The sequence below is a fragment of the Belonocnema kinseyi genome, chromosome 1 (assembly GCF_010883055.1).
Source record: "Belonocnema kinseyi isolate 2016_QV_RU_SX_M_011 chromosome 1, B_treatae_v1, whole genome shotgun sequence".
Classification (NCBI taxonomy): Eukaryota; Metazoa; Arthropoda; class Insecta; order Hymenoptera; family Cynipidae; genus Belonocnema; species Belonocnema kinseyi.
The window spans coordinates 111,298,324-111,317,191 of NC_046657.1; the positions used below are offsets into that span (position 1 = coordinate 111,298,324).

At 28.7% G+C, this 18,868-nt stretch overlaps 2 protein-coding genes across 5 annotated transcripts in view; one reads left to right on the top strand and one right to left on the bottom strand.

Moving 5' to 3' along the window:
* LOC117169053 (sushi, von Willebrand factor type A, EGF and pentraxin domain-containing protein 1-like) overlaps positions 1 to 18,868 on the top strand; it is a 98,202-nt gene that overhangs the window by 55,241 nt on the left and 24,093 nt on the right. For 2 of the 3 annotated variants that reach the window (XM_033355155.1, XM_033355164.1), the window contains exons 5-9: positions 3,336 to 3,500; positions 7,519 to 7,701; positions 7,788 to 8,006; positions 14,020 to 14,220; positions 14,317 to 14,565. In XM_033355155.1, the coding sequence (XP_033211046.1) occupies positions 3,336 to 3,500; positions 7,519 to 7,701; positions 7,788 to 8,006; positions 14,020 to 14,220; positions 14,317 to 14,565 (1,017 nt within the window). Of the gene's footprint in view, positions 1 to 3,335; positions 3,501 to 7,439; positions 7,702 to 7,768; positions 8,007 to 14,019; positions 14,221 to 14,316; positions 14,566 to 18,868 lie in introns of those variants that run through there. The other variant, XM_033355171.1, reaches the window with a different exon arrangement.
* Positions 3,350 to 4,367, bottom strand: LOC117169069. Of its 2 annotated transcripts, XM_033355192.1 has the most exons (4): positions 4,181 to 4,367; positions 3,936 to 4,050; positions 3,683 to 3,852; positions 3,350 to 3,608 (listed from the first exon to the last, which is right to left on the bottom strand). In XM_033355192.1, the coding sequence occupies exons 1-3, from the start codon at positions 4,309 to 4,311 to the stop codon at positions 3,712 to 3,714; spliced, it is 387 nt and encodes a 128-aa protein (XP_033211083.1). In that variant the 5' UTR covers positions 4,312 to 4,367; the 3' UTR covers positions 3,350 to 3,608; positions 3,683 to 3,711. The 2 variants fall into 2 exon arrangements, with proteins under 2 accessions (XP_033211083.1, XP_033211074.1); XM_033355183.1 differs by having other exon boundaries at positions 3,350 to 3,852.

The window sequence follows — 18,868 nt, forward strand, 5'->3', positions numbered from 1 at the left end:
CGAAGGGTACACTGTTATTATCGATGTGCGCACTAGTTACTAATGTTACTTTGGATACCATTTCTGTCTTTAAAAAAGTAATTACTTAGTCAAGTTCAAATCATGGGCGCTTAGCGTTTGATAGTTTCGAGAAGCGCGCAATATAACTCATTGGTTTGGCTAAACATATTACTGACTACTTTCTGATGAGTGATTCTTATAGTGACATCGCTTTTGTCGCTAAGTTACTAGGATTGGTTTCATTCGCTGATCTTGAGCGCTTAGCGTTCAACCCTCTTGCGAAGGGTCGAATGTTATTATCGGTATGCACGGAGAAAAATGTAAGGTCTGTTTGGCCATATTTCAGTTCAGACAGATCATATTGCAGGGTCGACTATAGGACAGCTCTTGAATATGGCTAAAGCGGCTATCTCTAGAAGATAAAAACAAGAGGTCCAAATTGACAATCTAAGAAAGACAACTCGATTGTCTCAGACCGTCATCTCGGCCATTTCAAACTGGCTGACCCGATCATTGTGAAGGGCCGGTTTGGAAATTTCAGATGGTCGATCTGATTTTCTCAGACATTCGACTCCATCAACTGGATTTAGGATCACGAGTGCATTAACCCTGCCCCTGCCATCTGTTTTTGCATGAATCTCAGCAGTTGATGTCAGAACTGAAAAATAATGATTTAGTTTCAAATTAATGAGTACAATTCAAGTTTATCCTAAATCGACTAATGCTATAATTAACAGTGATTACTTAAATAATTATAATCTATTTCAAACTTATATTAACCTCAAAAAGATTTTAATTAAATGTCTTAAATCTCACATTACTAACAGAAAATATTAACGTTACAATTACTTATTTAAAACAGTTACTTACAGAATAAGATATTTCCAATAAATCCTCAATAAATACACTTCACTTTGCACTGAAATAGTTGGTAAAAACCTTCTTTTTTTAATAGATATCACTATGCTGTCTATGATTTCGTTATGCTAATTGGAGCCAATTAGCGATACTCTTTAAATTTTCACGCGCATGATTGAGGCGCAAAAATCGAGCAATGGACCATACGCAATGGCTTATCTACTCCTTCTTGGATGGTCGAAATGAGTGAAAACAATATGTGCGTATTGACCATTCCGAAAAGGATACCTTAGTTATCCCTGATAGTGAGTGTAATGCTCTTATAAAAGTCAGACTGGCGATAAAACAAGAGTCTTTTTAACCATGTCGTAAAAAATATGAAAGGACCGTTCGACCATGCAGACAGACTTGCTGGCTCTCTAAATTTTGCCATATAACTTTGACCATCTATTTTTTTCCGTGTGTGCGCACTAGTTACTAATGTTACTTTGGGTACCATTTCTGCCTTTAAAGAAGTGATTAATTAGTCAAGTTAAAATCTTGGGCGCTTAGCGTTTGATCGTTTTGAGAAGCGCGCTATATGAGTCAACGGTGTAGGCGTAAATATGACAGACCACGATCTGAACCGTAATTTCTATGTTGTCATCGCTTTTGTAACAAAATATGTTGTAATTCGTTTTATTCACTGATCTTGAGCGCTTAGTGCCGCATAGCGCTAAAACTGTCCATTTTGTTGAATTTTTTTTACGGATATTTCATCCGGCACTTATAATCTTAAAAATTAGAAAGTTTCAGCTAAATCCACCGAAAGCCATTTTCCCCTACATTTAGTGCGGGGTTCTTTATCGATAATTTTTCATAAATTGCCGAAGATTCTTTGAAAATTTCTGGTAATTTATGAAAATTGATTGGTCATTTCTGGTAACTTTGGTTATTGGCAAGTGCACATGAATCAACGATTTTTTCCAAATATCCGTAAATTTCTGATCATATAAAGTATGGAAGGTTTTAAGTATTAGATATGAAGGCCATGGAAGTATATTGGCTATCGATGAAAACATATAAATTCCTACAATTTTTCTAAATTTCTAAAAATTCCTAATGGTCTATTTCACACGAATAACCAATCTTCTCAAAATTTCCGGAAATTTCTGGTAATTTATGATAATTAGTTTTGTTACCGACGAGTTCATATTGGAAAGTTCACATGAATTACCAATTTCTTCCAAATTTCCGGGAATTTTATAATCATTTATGGAAATTTATCGGTTATTCATGATAACTTTGTTTATTGGAAAGTTTACATTAATTACCAATTTTTTTTCCAAATTATCCAAATTTCCGGACGGCAATTTATGAAAATTTATCCATCATTCAGTGTAACTTTAATTATCGATGAATTCATATGAATTCTCCAAATTTTTCAAAATTTCTGAAATTTTCGGCGTTGAATTGAAATTTATCGGTGCTTAATGCTAATTTTGGTTAGTGGCTAACTTATATGAATTACCATTTTTTTTTCTCATTTCTAAAAAATGTTCGGGAATTTATGATAATTATCATACATTTCTTAACTTTGAGAAAGTAACTTTGTAACTTTGGTTATCGATGAATTCATATGACTTCCCAAAATTTTTCGAAGCCAGAATTTTTCGGTATCAATTGAAATTGATCGGTCCTTCATTGTGAACTTGGTTATTGGCAAGTTCACAAGAATTATAAATTTTTTCAAAATTTAATTAATTTTTTTTAAATTTATTAATTATATACGTTAACCTTGGATATCCATGAATGTATATTAATTCCCAATATTTTTCAAAATTTCTTAAATTTTTGGCCTTTAATAAAAATTCATCAGTCAATAATGCTAACTTTGGTTTTTGGCAAGTTCACAATAGTTACCAGTTTTTTTTCAAAATTTCTGAAAATTTTTCGGGAATTTATGATAATTTATGGAAATTAATCGATCATTTAGGGTAACCTTAGTTATCGTATTTAATTTAAATTTATTGGTCATTCGTGGTAAATTTGGTTATTGGAAAGTTCACATAAATTATCAATTTTTTTACTATATAGGAGAGACAGCGAACCTCTTACCTTCCTAATAATATTTCATTGTGTGCCACACGTTTTGTGTCAGAGGTCAATAATGAGCACTTTCTCTCCCTATGAGAAAAATCAAGGCACTTTTGCTCCCTGGAGAAAAAGTACCTATTATTCCTCTCTTACTTCACATTAATCTGAAAATTGCTACTTCTATGCCCGTTTACAAGGATAAAAGAGACCTTTTATATACCTGTGTTATAAAAAAAACTTTTTTTCATATTTAATTCATTTCTAATACTATTCTAATAATTATTTTTCGATTCAAATAAAATTGTTAAATAAGTCGTAGTTGCCGAGGAAATAAAGATAAGTTCTGCTTATTCACCTTTGACTCCTCGGCAGTCAAATTTATTCATTTATTGTCTTCTTAGCTTGTCCTAATGGAACTTATGGATTTGAAAATATTCCGGGAGATTCAACTTCGGCTTGCAATGTCTGTCCTGATATTAATCACATAACAATTAAGATTCCGGCGACTGATATCACAGAGTGCGTTTGTACATCAGGATTTGTAGGTGATGGAAACAAATGTGAAGGTATTTATTTAATTTATTCAAAACATCAATATTACTAATTATAAAAATCGTGACCTCCGAGGGAACAGGGCGCTCTGACCACACAGCTGCTAAGGAGTCAGCTTTTTTCTAATGGTAAAAATTTTTTCTTATAAGTTCCGAGTCCTTTTATGTCAAATTTGATTATAAATTTCTTCAAATACCAGCGAATTTAATCTTTAAACAAAAATCACTAAAGGAAAGCCATTCCAGGAGCAATTCTTGGAATATCGCCTTTTAATAAAGTTATTTCGTCCATAGGGTTAGGGTATTTTACAATGTAGTTTTTAGGATTTTCCAATCGAAATTCTGGTTTTGATGCGAGCCAACCATACTGAAAATAAATTATTTAAATAATTCTATAACTTATTTAATATTAACTAATTTGAATCGATTATATATTGTAAATTAATTTACCATGCCACTGGTTGTTTCCGGAAATGGTAAACATGATCTTTTATCTTCTGAAATTTGAGTTTCTGATATTACTTTTTTCTCATCACATAAATTTAACAATTCCCGTTGCATAGTCCTTTTTAAAAAAGATATTATTTGTAAAAAGTGATGCATTAAAATATTTTTTTAATAATGAAAGTAATTTTAAATGTTGAAATAATAGTATTTTAATTCTAGAATATTAAAATAGTAAATAGAACGTATACTTGTAATCGTCCAACATCCACTCGAATCTTTGGAACCATTGCAATCTTACAATTTCATTTTTTCTTGCAGCCTCTTTCATGTTTTTCTCCACAGCCACGAAATCGAAGACTTTCTTACTTCGAAAATCCATTTTTTAAATTCAAAATAACTGTACAAAATTTGTTTTGAGGTTGGAAAATGTCTTTCGTTGATTTTATTTTTATAACAAACGAGCAGAAAAATAAAAAAACGAAAGACAGGAAAGAAACGTTTAAATCCTCCTAATTGGTAGAATGAAATTTTTGAAAATCTCACACTCATTGTTATTGAATACCTGATTGGTATTTTTGAATTTTCTGGAGTTTTGTAGCTTGCAATTTTCCAATCAAGAATTTTAATTCTGAAAATTTATTTCAAGAGAAAATTTAAATTCTGAATGATACTTTAATATTAAAGTCAACAATTATTATTTAGCTTTTTGAACAAATGTTTGCAAAATTAAAAAAGAGAAAATAATTTAGCCGATACAAATTTCCAAATTAGTCATTTTATTTTATGATAGAATTTATTTCTGAATATTTTTAAACATTATTGATCAAAGACCAAATTTAAATTTGTAAATGTGTTTAATATTAGTAAATAATTCTGTTTTTACATTATACTACCACACTATAATTTGATAATAATGATAACAATAATAATAAAATTAACTAATTTATAAATTGGCATGATTTAAAAATATTTTAAAATATAATGTAGATTTATGAAGATTTTGAAATAAAATTTTGAAGCTTTTCAAGGATTTTAAAAGGTTTATTATATTTAAAAAGTTTAATAGATTAATTCTTTTGGAAAATTATGTAAAATAAAAAAAAAACATATCTTAGAAATTTTGTAGTACTTTCTTGAGATACGTGAAATCATCTAAAATAGTTTTGCATGTTCTCGATAATCTTAAGAAAATTATTTGATATAATCTTAAAGTAAATAAACGAAGAAACTTAAAAATATATATAGTTATTAGAAATATTTGTTTTCTATTAAAAATTATTTTTATCTTTCAAATTCTAATTTGCCTTCAATGTTTGTATTTTTGAATTAAATTTGACTTAAATTTTTGTTGTTGAAAATTCGCCTTTTTGGTTTGAAACTTCATCTCTTTTGGTAAAAATTTCATCTTTTATTTATTAAAAGTACAACTGCTTGATCTTCTCCAATTTTCTTGAGAATCTTAGAAAATTATATTTATATAACGTTAAAAAAGATTAAACAAAAAAGCTAGAAAAAAATAGTTAATACAAATTTGTATTTTTCATCGGAAATGATTCTTCCCTCAAATCGAAAAACTAGTTACAAATTTTTTGCACCATCAATTATGCAAGTCAACATGTCCGAAAAGTAATTTTACTTAAGGATAAAAATTATATGCCAATGTTTCTAAATATTGTTGGCAAATAAGAACATTTTAATTGTAAAATAAGAAAATGATTCGTTTTTAAATTTTGAAATCTGATAATATTTTCTATTCTCTTTTTAATTTAAAGATACCAATTTTTGTAAGTTCAAATAGAATTCCTATTGGTAAAAAATTATGGCGAATTTTTTGTGTGTACAGTTTTTGCTATTAAACTATAATAAAAAATATAGTTTTATTGCCTAATTTATAATTATTTGAAAATATACAAAAAACATGCTTCTCTTTTAGATTGAGTCATATGCACACATCTATAAAAGCACAAATATTACATATTTCTTTGGTTTAAACTGCAGAAATTTCAGGTTCCACCAATTCAACCTTTTTCAAAGATGTGTGCTTTTTACTCGCCTACGACTCGTCTACAAGGCCCCTTCGATACGCCCCTGGTTTGTACAGCAAATTTTACAAGTGTTGCAAGAATTTTGTTCGGAAATGTATGGTAAAATTCGAAAATAACCAAAAATTACCGAAAATTTCCCGAAATTTTCGTTCAATTTGTGAATTGCCAAAATTTTTCAGAAATTGAAGGTATCTAAAGTTTTTTGCAAAAAATCCCCAAATTTCCGGAAATTTATGGAAAATTGATAAATTACCGGAATTTTTAAATATCGAAAAATTTCCAAAATGACCGGAAATTTTCGATAATTTATGGTAATTTATCAGTCATTCATGGTAACTTATCACTACGAGTTTGTCCAATCTTTATTTACTACTCACAATCAGTCTCTCAAGTCTCAAATCATAACGAATTGAGTTCATAATTCTGAGAGTCCTGGAAAGTAATTTCAAATCATAACGCGCAAGTGCAACATCAAGAAAAAGTAAACTGGCTCGAACTGCTCACGCGCAACAGCTAAAAAAAGTAATCTTGCTCAAATAGCGCAAGCGCAGCAGCTGGAGGAAGTCTTTTCATAACTGCTTTTTACCACCAGTTCTGGAATTGGTCACTTCTCGCACTCAATACATGCCTCGAAAATCGAACATTTCGTGCGTCCATTACAAAAAACCTGGTTTTGCAATTTAAAAAATGCTAAGTTGAAAAAATACTTTTTTTAGATTGTTTAATAGCAAAAACCGTATACAAAAAATTCACCATGAATTTTGAACCAATAGTAATTTTCTCAGCATATTAAGACATTAATTGGGTCATTCAAACCTCCCTCTTCTATACCTCCCTCTTCTATACCTCCTTTTACTACTTACCTTCCCCACACTTCAACTTTCCCTTCCCCTTCCTTACCAAACTACTTTCTACTCTATTTCTGCTTCTCTTTACTTTCCCAACCTCACTCACCTGCGCTACCCTGCTAGCACTCCCCTCCCTTTTCCAACACTTCCACTCCTCATTTTTTCTACGCCCCCCCTCACCCCCCACTTCACCTAATTTTCCTTAATTCTCCTCACTTTTTCTCCACTAATTATTCTCTCACAATTTCCCCTCATTTACACTACACTACCCTTCTCTCATCTCTCATCATTCCTCTTACTTTTCCAATACTCATTTCCCCTACATTTCCACCAAAAATTTGTTCTGTTGAAGACAGACATAACAAGTTTTAAAATTTTATTTGAATTGTTACATTACTGTTATGTACATCATACAGAATTCTTGCGTAAAAATCATATAACAGTCACATAATATTAGTGTAAGAGTAGCACCTATATGTGAATGGAAAATTTATGTAACAGGTATGCATCAGTTGTAATAAAAGTATGTAAAATTATATTAAGAAACTATAAAACTATTAACAGACTTTTAAGTACCTATAATGTAACATTTCTTTAACGGGAATGTCCATTATGTAACATATTAATGTAAAAGCTTTGATGTTACTATCTCACAAATTATTACCAGAAATAACTGTTTTCAATTTTTTAAAGCCATAACATGCCCAAAACTAAAAGTCCCAGAAAATGGATATTTGGTAAAAGCAAGTGCTTGCAGTAACGTTGTAAATGCAGCCTGTGGAGTAAGATGTCGGATTGGATTTCATTTGACTGGAGACAGTATCCGATTATGTAGAAAAAATGGAACCTGGTCAGGAACCGAACCACAGTGTCTTCGTAAGTAGTTCAAATATGTAAGTTAAATTTGTTTGAAAAATTCTATATAAATTCTAAAAAGAAATAGGAAAATTTTTCTTTTCAAGTTAAAACTTGCCCATCATTGAGGGCACCACAAAACGGAAATATTAGTTGCAAACACGAAGATGGAGTGGAGCAAAGAATGTTGAGCGATTCTTTAATAGCTCAACCAATCGATACTCAGTGCGAATTTAAATGTGAAAATGGATATCAACTGCGTGGAAGTAAGGTTCGAAATTGTTTGCCAATTTCATCGTGGGATGGGCTTAGAACCACATGCAATCGTATGTTAAAAAATATTCTTAATTTTATTGCAAATTTATTTAATATTTCTGTCTGGGTGTCTACTCAAGTCCTGGAAAAATTCTCTATAATTCCAGTTTTTTTCCAGGCATCTCGAGTTTTTTTCAGGAATAATCTTTCAGAGATAGAGAGAGAGAGAGAGAGAGAGAATGAGAGAGGGCACATACAGCCTTTGCTTAGTGTGGTAATAGTGGGGCTAACAAGGAGGAGCCCTTAGCTTAGAGTAATTGCGAATTGCCGCACAAAAGAAAGACGTCAATAGAAAAAGAAGGTATAGAAAGTATACGTATATGAGAGAGACAGAGAGATATGGAATCCGTTCGTTCGGTGGGTTATCTTCTTTAGTTGAAAAATCACCCGTGAGATTGAAAATTGAACTAATTCGTTTAGAAATTCACTTTATTTGGTAAAAAATTATTTTTTTACATTCTCATCAGAGAAGGTATTAGATTTACACGATAACTTTTGAAAAAATTAATCTATTAGATTGGCCTTTGGTACACTTTTTTAGTGTCCTAAACTGAAAGTCAAGTTCGTTAGCCGGACATTTTGGATGAAAATTCAAAAAGTGGGCACATTTTGAATATTTTTGAGACCACTTTTTTCGAAATTCAAAAATTCTCTGTACGGTTATTCATAGTATTCAAAATTTCAAAAATTTATCCCAATGACTTTTTTCGAAAATTAAAAAATTAATAGAGTTATAACAATTTAAAAATCCAAAAAAACAAACTAAAATAACAATTTAAGTCAAACAACGCATGATACGAAAAAAAGTCTAGAGAAGAAAAACGTTGCTTTTTTAAAGCTCTACAAGATTATGATAACAACTTTTTCAATTTGGTCAAAAAGTTAAAAATTCATAATTTGATCCTACATAAAATTTTTGAAACCACATTTTTTCAAGATGTAAAAATTCTATGCACGGTTGTTCATAGTATTACAAAACTTAAAACAAATAATCCTTGCGACTTTTTTCTATAAAAAGAAAATTATCAGAGTTAGAGCATTTTCAAAATCCAAAAAAACAAACTAAAATAAACATTTTAAGACAAACAACGCATGATATGAAAAAAGTCAGAAGAAAAACTTTGCTTTTTGATATCCCTACAGGACTATGATAACAATTTTTTTAATTTGGTGGAAAAGTTGAACATTCCAAATTTGATCGTACCAAAAATAATGAAAAATCCAAAAATTCCATTTTTTGGTCAAACTATGCAAGATACGAAAAAAATTAAAAAATCTCAAATTGCGCGCCCTGGAAAAAACTACAAATTTATAGTGAATCACTTTTCGATATAAGCTAGGAAAAAAATAAGACAAAATTTGTTTATCCAAAAAAGAGCTATAATTTTTGATAGGTCACGTATTTGTTACTTTAGTCGTAAAAAATAACATTCTAAATAAAAATATTAAATTTGTTTGAAAAACGGCACAAGGTATGAACTTAGATGACCAGACAACAGTTGTTCGCCTAAAAAGATCTATAAATTTATTATTAATCATTTTTCGATAGGACGAGTAGCTTTTCTTTTAATCGTAAAGCATAAGATTAAAAATTAACTTTTTGGAAAAAGCACAGAAAAGGCGAAAGAGGACATAGGCTCCTATATAAGACCCTATATAGGTTCCTGTATTAGACCCTATGCAGATGCGCAGTAGTTTTTATTTAATCGTAAAGCACAATATTAAGAAATTTTAAAAATTATAAAAACAAGGAAATAAGAATTAGTATGATTCAATTTTTATGCATATTATGAATTATAATGATATACATTTATTGAAATGATACATGTTTCAGAGCAGCTTAGAATACAATTTAAAGCAAAATAAGAAACAAATACAAAAATAATCATGATAAATACAATTTGCTCTTTATTTTGCAATTTTTTAATAAGTAATCCCTGGCAGAGTTACATAAGAAATGTATTATAATTGATATAAAAGTGTTGTGTATAATGTATAAAAGTTGATATGTTGGACAAAATCGAGTGCGAAGCACGAGATACATGATGAGAATGTTTTCGTTAAAGCCAAAAGAGCTTTAACAAAAGAGAGTCAAAATCACAAAATTACAGTTGTCGGACCGTTCACCTTTGATTTTGAAAGGTCTGTGCCCGAATGCGGAAGAAATGCAAAGACTCAGCGCGGAGTGCGATTGCCATCAGCCGCGTGCCGTAGGTGCGCTCAAACTCTCGAGCTAAGCTTTTTTAACGAAAGAGAATTCACAATCACAAAATTACGATGGTGGATGTTTTGAGTCTTAATTTTAAAATGTTTGCGCAAGAATGTGCGAAAATATAAAGACAGAGCGCGTAGCGCGAGGTAAATACATAATCGAGCGCGAAGCGTGAGATAAATGTACAATCGAGCGCGAAGCGCGAGAACCAACATTCGCGCGCCCCAGGCGCGCTCTAACTTGCAAGCGAACTAATGAGTAATCTCATTAGTTGAAACTTCAATCATTCAAATATTTAGCATTTTTTAAAACAAGCAACTTGAAATAAGTATACGATTTTTCGGGTTGTTTTAAAACAAGGTTTTTCAGTTATTAAAGATTCAATTATTATGTTTTGTTTACAAATCTGAGGGAAATTAAAATATAAGATATTATAGCATTTATTAGCACCATTGAATTATCAAATAATTTAATACTAAAAACATAATTAATTATTTCTTAAATTTGTCTCGAAAGTTCATAGATTTGAATAATAATTAAAACGAACCATATAATATCCAATTCGAACCGTTTCAAATTCTTAAATTTTGAAGTAAAAATATTGAATTTTCAACAAAAAATATTAATCCTCTACCAAAAATATGATTTTTCAACACCAAGAAGAGTAAGCTCTATTAAAAACATGAGTTTTCAAAAAAATACATGAAGTCACCATCACTAATTGAACTTTCAAATAAGAAAGATGAATTTTCAATTAAGTAGTTGAATTTTGAACTAAAAAATATCACTTTCCAAGCAAAAATGGAATAGTTTAATTTCTAGTTAAAAATAATTCATTTTTAAATAAGATGATGAATCCTCAGCTGGAATAGTTCAATATTAAACCATAACGATTAATTTTCAACTTAAATGAATCTTCAACTAGAGTCGAAAACAATTGAATTCAACCAAAAATTTTGTTTTTAAACAAACAGAATAATTTTCTGAAAAGAAGATTAATTTTCTACAAAAACGATGATGTTTTAACCAAATAAATAAGCTTGCAACTAAAAAAGGCAAAAAATTGTAACTAAATAGTTGAATTCTAAACAAGAATGTATCAATTTTTAACCAAACATGCAATAGTTAAATTTTCAACTAAAATTATGAGTCTTCAATTAGAGTAGTTAATTTTAAAAAAATAAGATAAATTTGTAAAATAGATTAATGAATCTTTAACTGGAATAGTTGAATTTTACATCAAAAAGAAGAATTTTCAACCAAGAACATTAATTTCTACTAAAAAATAGGAATTATCAAGAAAATACACGAATTCTCAACCAAATAGTTAAACTTTTATCTAAAGAATATCATTTTTCTAACAAGTTGTGGAATTTTAAACTAAAAAAGTTCACTTTCCAACTAAAAATAGAATAGTTAAATCTTTACTTTGAAAAATAAATTTTCGCTTCAAAAAATTAATCTTCTGCAGAAAAATAAAATTTTCAGCCAAAGTTGTGAGTTTTCAAATAATATGATAAATATTCAACTGGAGTAGTCGATTTTCAGTCAAATAAATTGTTTTTCAGCAAAAAGAAACGAATTTTTAACAAAATAGCTTATTTTTCAACCACAGATGAACTCTCAATTAAAATGATATGAATTTTTAACCCAAAATAAGTAATTTTTATCAAAGGATTTTAATTTACAACCAAGTAATTAAATTTTCATTCCAAACCCGATGAATTTCGATCGAAAAATGTAATAGCTAATGTTTCAATAAAAAAAGATTTCAATTTTATTCGAAAACAGTTGAATTTAACCAATAAAACGAATTTTCAACAAGAGTGGAATTTTCAACTAATAAGATTTTTCAGTCAATACAGAGGAAAAGTTGTAAGGCAACTTTTGAATTTTCAGGAAAAAAATGCAGTTTTAACCGAGAAGATTAAGTTTCTACCTAAAAGAAATAATTTTTAACAAAATAAATTTATTTTTAACCAGATATTTTAATTTTCGACTGAAAAGCATAAATTTGCAACCAACGCGGAGAAAAAGATATCGCACAATGATATCGCAAAACCTCTATATTGCAACCAAGCGCAATATGATAACGTACAATCAGGTTCCGGAACTTTGTACGATATTATAATGCACTAATGTCACAGAAAAAATGAAGTTAAATTTGGTTGCTGTCGTCTGCTAAGGCGTTCTTAGCAGCAATGGGAAAAAGACAGAGTATGAGTGAGTTGCAGCTATAAATCGGGGCACCAGATTTAAAACAATCACAGAAAAATGTAAAAATTTGCTGCAGGTAAGACCTGCAACGGTTAATGATTAAATATATTTCGGCGAAAGTTTCACTGAGGTTAGGAAAATAATTCTGAACTCGTCGAATGTGTCGCGCTGAAGTGAGCAAATTTCGATAAAACATTTAGAATCGACAACAGAAAACACACAAAAAATTTGTTTTTACTGATATATTTCCTCCGAAATAAACCACATTATTGTAGACGAATTAGAACTTATTTAATACCATTTAGGAAAAGCGCAAAATGTAACTGTCAGATGGGAATCCCCATTTCTCTCAAGTTTAATGAAGTTAAACGACGCTGGTTAGCGCTGGCATCGTAATTGTCGCTACACCTCGAATAAAAGTGGAGCGTTTATAAGAGGAAAGATTATCCAGGTAAGGTTAAAAATAGGAAATTATCTTCGATGCATGTAAAGTTTATCTGGCAATGTTAGTTTTTGTTCTGGTGAATCTTTCACCTGTGTTCGATGTAAACTCTATCTTTAATTTTTTCTGTGATCGCTTGCTAACTACTCGAACCCTTGCGACATCACAAAAGAAGAAATACAATGTGATAGCGTAATAAACTTAAGTTCTTACGTTATAGATTGAACAATATTGTGCGGTATATAATGTAAAAACTTGCAATGCACGATATCATGATTTTGCGCTATTATAATGCGATAATTACGATATATATAGCGCAGGAATTACGATATATATTGTAATTCATGCGATATAGTTTTCTCAGCGTGAAGAAAGCATAGTTACATTTTTAGTTAAAAACGTGAATTACATACCAAGGAAAAAGATAATTTTCAAGAAAATAGTTAATATATCTAATAAGGTTAATAGAATTTTCGAGATTTTTAAAATCTATTTTGAGAAATTTGTATAGAAATGGACTAAAGAGGATCGACTAAAACATATTTATAGGTACTTTTTTAATAAAAAATATTTAAAACCTGGAGAAAATCAATAATTATGGCCGTATACGCAAAACGCGTTGCTTTCTATCATTATTATTTCCGGTGAGCATGATAACTCTCGAACGGATTGTCTGAAATCAAAAAACCAAAAAACTGTCATTAGGATATTCCTATGTAGAGTTCGTTAACAAAGGGATTTTTATTCGTACCAAAATTTATATTGTTTGTGCAGAAAACCGAATTTTTGGACCTTCAAAAATCTAAATTTTTGCAAAAGTTGTCTCCATTTCTTTTTTAAATGAAAATTTTTCGAAACCATTCGTTCATAAATTCCGTATAGGAATATACTAATAGAATTTTGTTGTTTTTCTTATTTTAGATAATCTATTTCAGAGTTAGTAGGCCAGAGTCAATACAATTTTGGTAAAATGGCTTTAAAAAATCTTGGAAATCCCTTAATATTGCAATTACAAAAAAACTAAGTACACTATCCACAAAATTCCCAGACATAAAAAATTCCTGATGACAATTCGAGGGTTTCCATGTTTTCCAGGTAGGTAGACGCCCTGTAAAGTGCATATAAATAAATAAATAAAATTGATAATTTTCAGTGATACATTGCAAACCCTTGCCTCCTGTCACAAATGGTGAAATAACACCCTCAATATGCAATAACAATACAAAAATTCCTTTTGGCACAAATTGTACGATAAATTGTAAAGAAGGTTTCGAGCTCGAAGGACCAAAAAGTAAAATTTGTGGTGGTCGTCATGGAATTTGGTCAAAAAGACACAGTTTGAATAAATGTGTTGGTGAGGCTTCCACGAAATTATTTAAAAATTCTATTAATTAATTTGATAATTAATAATTTATTCATTTCAATCTGTTGTTAATATGATCAATTTTAGATACAACACCTCCATCTTTGACGTGTCCTGAAAATATGAAAACTACCACTCTGCTTGGAAAAAATTACACTTTAGTAAATTGGACAATTCCAATAGCCTCGGATAATTCAGAAATTATCCCAACTGTTTGGAGCAAACCTGACGTTACTTTCCCGTGGAAGGCCGAAATTGGGTTACATGTTATTACTTATTTGGCACAGGATGAAAGTGGCAATCAAATTAAGTGCAAATTTTTTGTTAATGTCACTGGTAAATATTATTTTAATTACTGTTATTATTATTATATAAATAGCAGTAAACACAAAGTAAATTAATTTTTAACAACATTCCCAAAAATGAATTCAATAGTTGATATATTTAAATGAAAGCAGAGTTAAGTTTTAAATAAAAAATATTTTAATTCAACGAAAGCAGATGTATTTTCCAAACAAAAAAGTTAAATCTTCAAGAAAAATATGAATTTTCAGTAAAACAATTGACTTTTCAATTAATTTTATACCGTGATAAAAAATATAACCGATTGGTCGACCACTTCGATGTTCCTGGAACACTCACTAAATATTCCCAGATATATTTCATATTCTTTTTATTCCCAAATATTCTTGATATTCGTTATATTCCCAGATACTTTTAATATTCCTTATTTCCGCAAATATTCTTGATATTATTTATATTTCTAAATATTCTTGATTTTCTTTACATTCCCAAATATTCCGTCATATGCTTCATTATTTCCCAATATTCCCGAATATTCCAAGAGAGTGCGAATTTTTCACAAAATAGTTGAATCCTCAAAAAAGGATGTATTTCCAATAAGACAATTAACTATTAACTTAATTTTCTACCCAGAAAAAAATGTTAACCTCGCTAAATATTCCAAGATATTGTTGATATTCTTTATAATCCCAAATATTCTTGATATTCTTTGAATTCTCAAATATTCGTGATTTCTTTATATTACCAATTAATCGTGATATTCCTTATATCCCCAAATATATTTAATAATCTTTATATACCCAAATATTCTTGCTATTCTTAATATTCCCAAATATTATTGATATTCTTTACATTCCCAAATATTCTTGATAATATCTTTATATTTTTAAACATTCTTGATATTTTTGATATTCCCAAATATTCTTGATATTTTCTACATTCCCAAATATTCTTGATAATATCTTTATATTTCTAAACATTCTTGATATTTTTGATATTCCCAAATATTCTTGATTTCTTTATATTTCCAAATATTCTTGATATTCTCTACATTCCCAAATATTCTTGATATTCTTTGAATTCCCATATATTCTTGATTTCTTTACATGTCCAACTATTCTTGATATTTTCTACATTCCCAAATATTCTTGGTAATATCTTTATATTTCTAAACATTCTTGATATTTTTGATATTCCCAAATATTCTTGATTTCTTTATATTTCCAAATATTCTTGGTATTCTCTACATTCCCAAATATTCTTGATATTCTTTAAATTCCCATATATTTTTGATGTCTTTACATTTCCAACTATTCTTGATATTTTCTACATTCCCAAATATTCTTGATAATATCTTTATATTTCTAAACATTCTTGATATTTTTGATATTCCCAAATATTCTTGATTTCTTTATATTTCCAAATATTCTTGATATTCTCTACAGTCCCAAATATTCTTGAGATTCTTTATATTACTAAATATTCTTGATATTCTTTACATTCCCAAATATTCTTGATAATATCTTTATATTCCCAACTATTCTTGATATCCTTTATATTCCCAAACATTCTTGATATCCTTTAAATTCCAAAATATTCCTGATTTCTTTATATTTCCAAATATTATTGATATTATTTACATTGCTAAATATTCTTGATAATATCTTTATATATCCAAATATTCTTGATTTCTTTATATTTTTAAATGTTCTTGATCTTCTTTACATTCCCAAATATTCTTGATATTCTTGATAGTCTTTATATTCTTTATATACCCAAAAATTCTTGATATTCTTTTAATTCCCAATTATTCCTGATTGCTTTATATTTCCAAATATTCGGGATATTCTTGATATTCCTTATATTTCCAAACATTCTTGATATTTTTTACATTCCCAAATATTTTTGATAATATCTTTATATTTTCAAATACTCTTGATAGTCTTTATATTCTCCAATATCGTTTTAGTTGGCCCCTGAAACATATTTTTTCAGGTCAAGTTAAAAATGTTTAATAACATATTATGTTTTATAGTTTTAAAGTCACAATTTATTAAAATCTCAGCGCTATCCCGTACGCATTTTAGTGGCCTGCTTGATCTTCGTGTTTTGCGATATCAGAAAAAAAGTTCATTTCCTTGATTATTTTGAAAACTAATAAGGCCATCACATTTATTTATAGGACCAAAAATATGCACACTAGAATTTCCTATTGGGATATGATATTAAAAAATTAAACTTTGAACCTCAATTCCTTCCCTTCCGTTCATGGATTTTATATTCGTATAACTTTTTATCTGGTGCCTATTGGCATATTCATCGGAATCACCACACTTCTTCTTTATTCATAATGTGTCCCCTAAGGGTTTACATGACTTCCATTCCTTACAATCTTTCCGTTTACTATGAACACTATTTGACAATATTTGACAATATTTGACACTTTTTTTAGCAGCACTAATTTTTTAGCCTCACTAATTGTCTGAAATAATATGGGCGCGAATTCAATAAATTACAACATACCGGAAAATTGTCTCAATGGCTGATTAGGTTCCGTATGTACATACATTACGCCAACTTTTTTTTATGAAATGTCGTTCCACATACCTCTCTTTTTAGTTAAATTTTCAACGAAAATAATTAATTTTCTACTAATTGACGAATTAAAAAAAAAGTTCCATACATTTTCAAATAAATAGTTTGAACGATGGATGTGGTGTTAGTTTACATTTTTTTCAAATAATTTTTAGTTTACATTCTTTTCTAACATTTTTAACTCAATAACTGAATTTTTATACTAATAAGGTCAATTTTAACCAAAAATCTAATACTTATAATTTCATTTAAGAGAATTCCTTTTGAATAAAAACAAACAAAAAATCTCTACAAAACAGTTAAATTTTCAGTTGAAAAAATTACTTTTTAATTTAAAACTACAAATATCCAACTAAAATTATAAATCTTCAACCAAAACAAATGAACTTTTCAGAAAGTATTTCAACTTTTAACCAAAAATCTGAATTTTCAACGTAAAAAGATGAATTTTCAACGAAACATGTAACAGTTGATATTTCACAAAAAAAAGTTTTAATTCAAAATAATCAACAGTTTGATTTGACCGACAAAAACGAATGATCAATATGCTATCAAAAAGACGAATTTTTAACAAAATACTTAGATTTCAACCAAATGTAGTTTAATTTTCTAATAAATTGTAGAATTTTCAAGCCAAAATGACGAATTTTTTACAAAACAGTTGAATTTTTAACAAAAAAGTTCAATTTCAGTGAATGAATTTAGTTTTCAACAAAACAGTTAAATTTCCAGATTAAAACATTACTTCTCAACCAACAAAATTAATTTTCCATAAAAAAGAAGAAACTTTCAACAAAATAAATAAATTTTTAACTAAAAAATGTAATATTTTCACAGAAAGAGGTACATTTTCAAACCAAAAAGATGAACATTTAACGACATCGTTAAATTTTCAACCAAAAACAATTTCAAAGAAGAAAAAAAAATTGCAATCAAATTTTGAATTTTCAATCCAAAAAGACGACTTTTCAACAAAACAGTTGAATTTTCAAGCAAAAAGTGTAACTTTCAAAGGAAATTGTTACATTTGGACAAAATAATTAACCTTTAAACCTCGTGAACAATCATAGACTTTTTCCTCACTCCGGCCACGTTCCAAAATATTGTTTCATATTCCCAAATATTCCAATATATTCTTTATATTCCCAAATATTCTTTAGTCAATATATTCCTGTACATGAAAAATTAGAGTGGTGATTTCAACCCCTGATTTCAACAAAATAAGTGAATTTTCAACAGAGGAAAGCAAATTTGCATAAATAAATGAAATAATTTAATTTTTAGTTAAAAAGTTGCTCTTTGACAAAAAAAAATCGAAGTTTCAAGAAAGTAGTTACATTTTCTTTTAAAAAAGATAAATTTTCAACATAAGATGGAATTATTGAATTTTCAGTTACATTTCATTTAAAAATGGTAAAACATTGTAGACTAAGAATGTATTTAAAATTTTGAAAAAGGACCATATCTAAAATAGAATGAAAAGAAATTTAACTTGTATGATAAATCAAAAGCCCTCGACATAAACAAATTTCAGAATATAATTTTGAGAATTGGATAATTCCATCATTTGCAATAAGTTGGGATTATTTGATTTCTAATCCAAAGCGTTCCAAATTGAATAATTAAAAATTGGAAACTTTTGAATGTATATAACTTTAAATTCGAAATGATTTCAATTTGACAGTTTGAAATTGAAAACTAAATTGAATACTTCAGTGTCAGAGCTTCTGAAATTTTAGAA

Bases quoted from the DNA above. Each gene is read 5' to 3' on its own strand.
- LOC117169069 (XM_033355192.1), bottom strand. From the start codon at position 4,311: ATGGATTTTCGAAGTAAGAAAGTCTTCGATTTCGTGGCTGTGGAGAAA. The intron at 4,051-4,180 runs GTATACGTTCTA...TTTTTTAAAAAG, and splicing joins TGGATGTTGGACGATTACAA to GACTATGCAACGGGAATTGT. The intron at 3,853-3,935 runs GTAAATTAATTT...ATTTATTTTCAG, and splicing joins CGGAAACAACCAGTGGCATG to TATGGTTGGCTCGCATCAAA.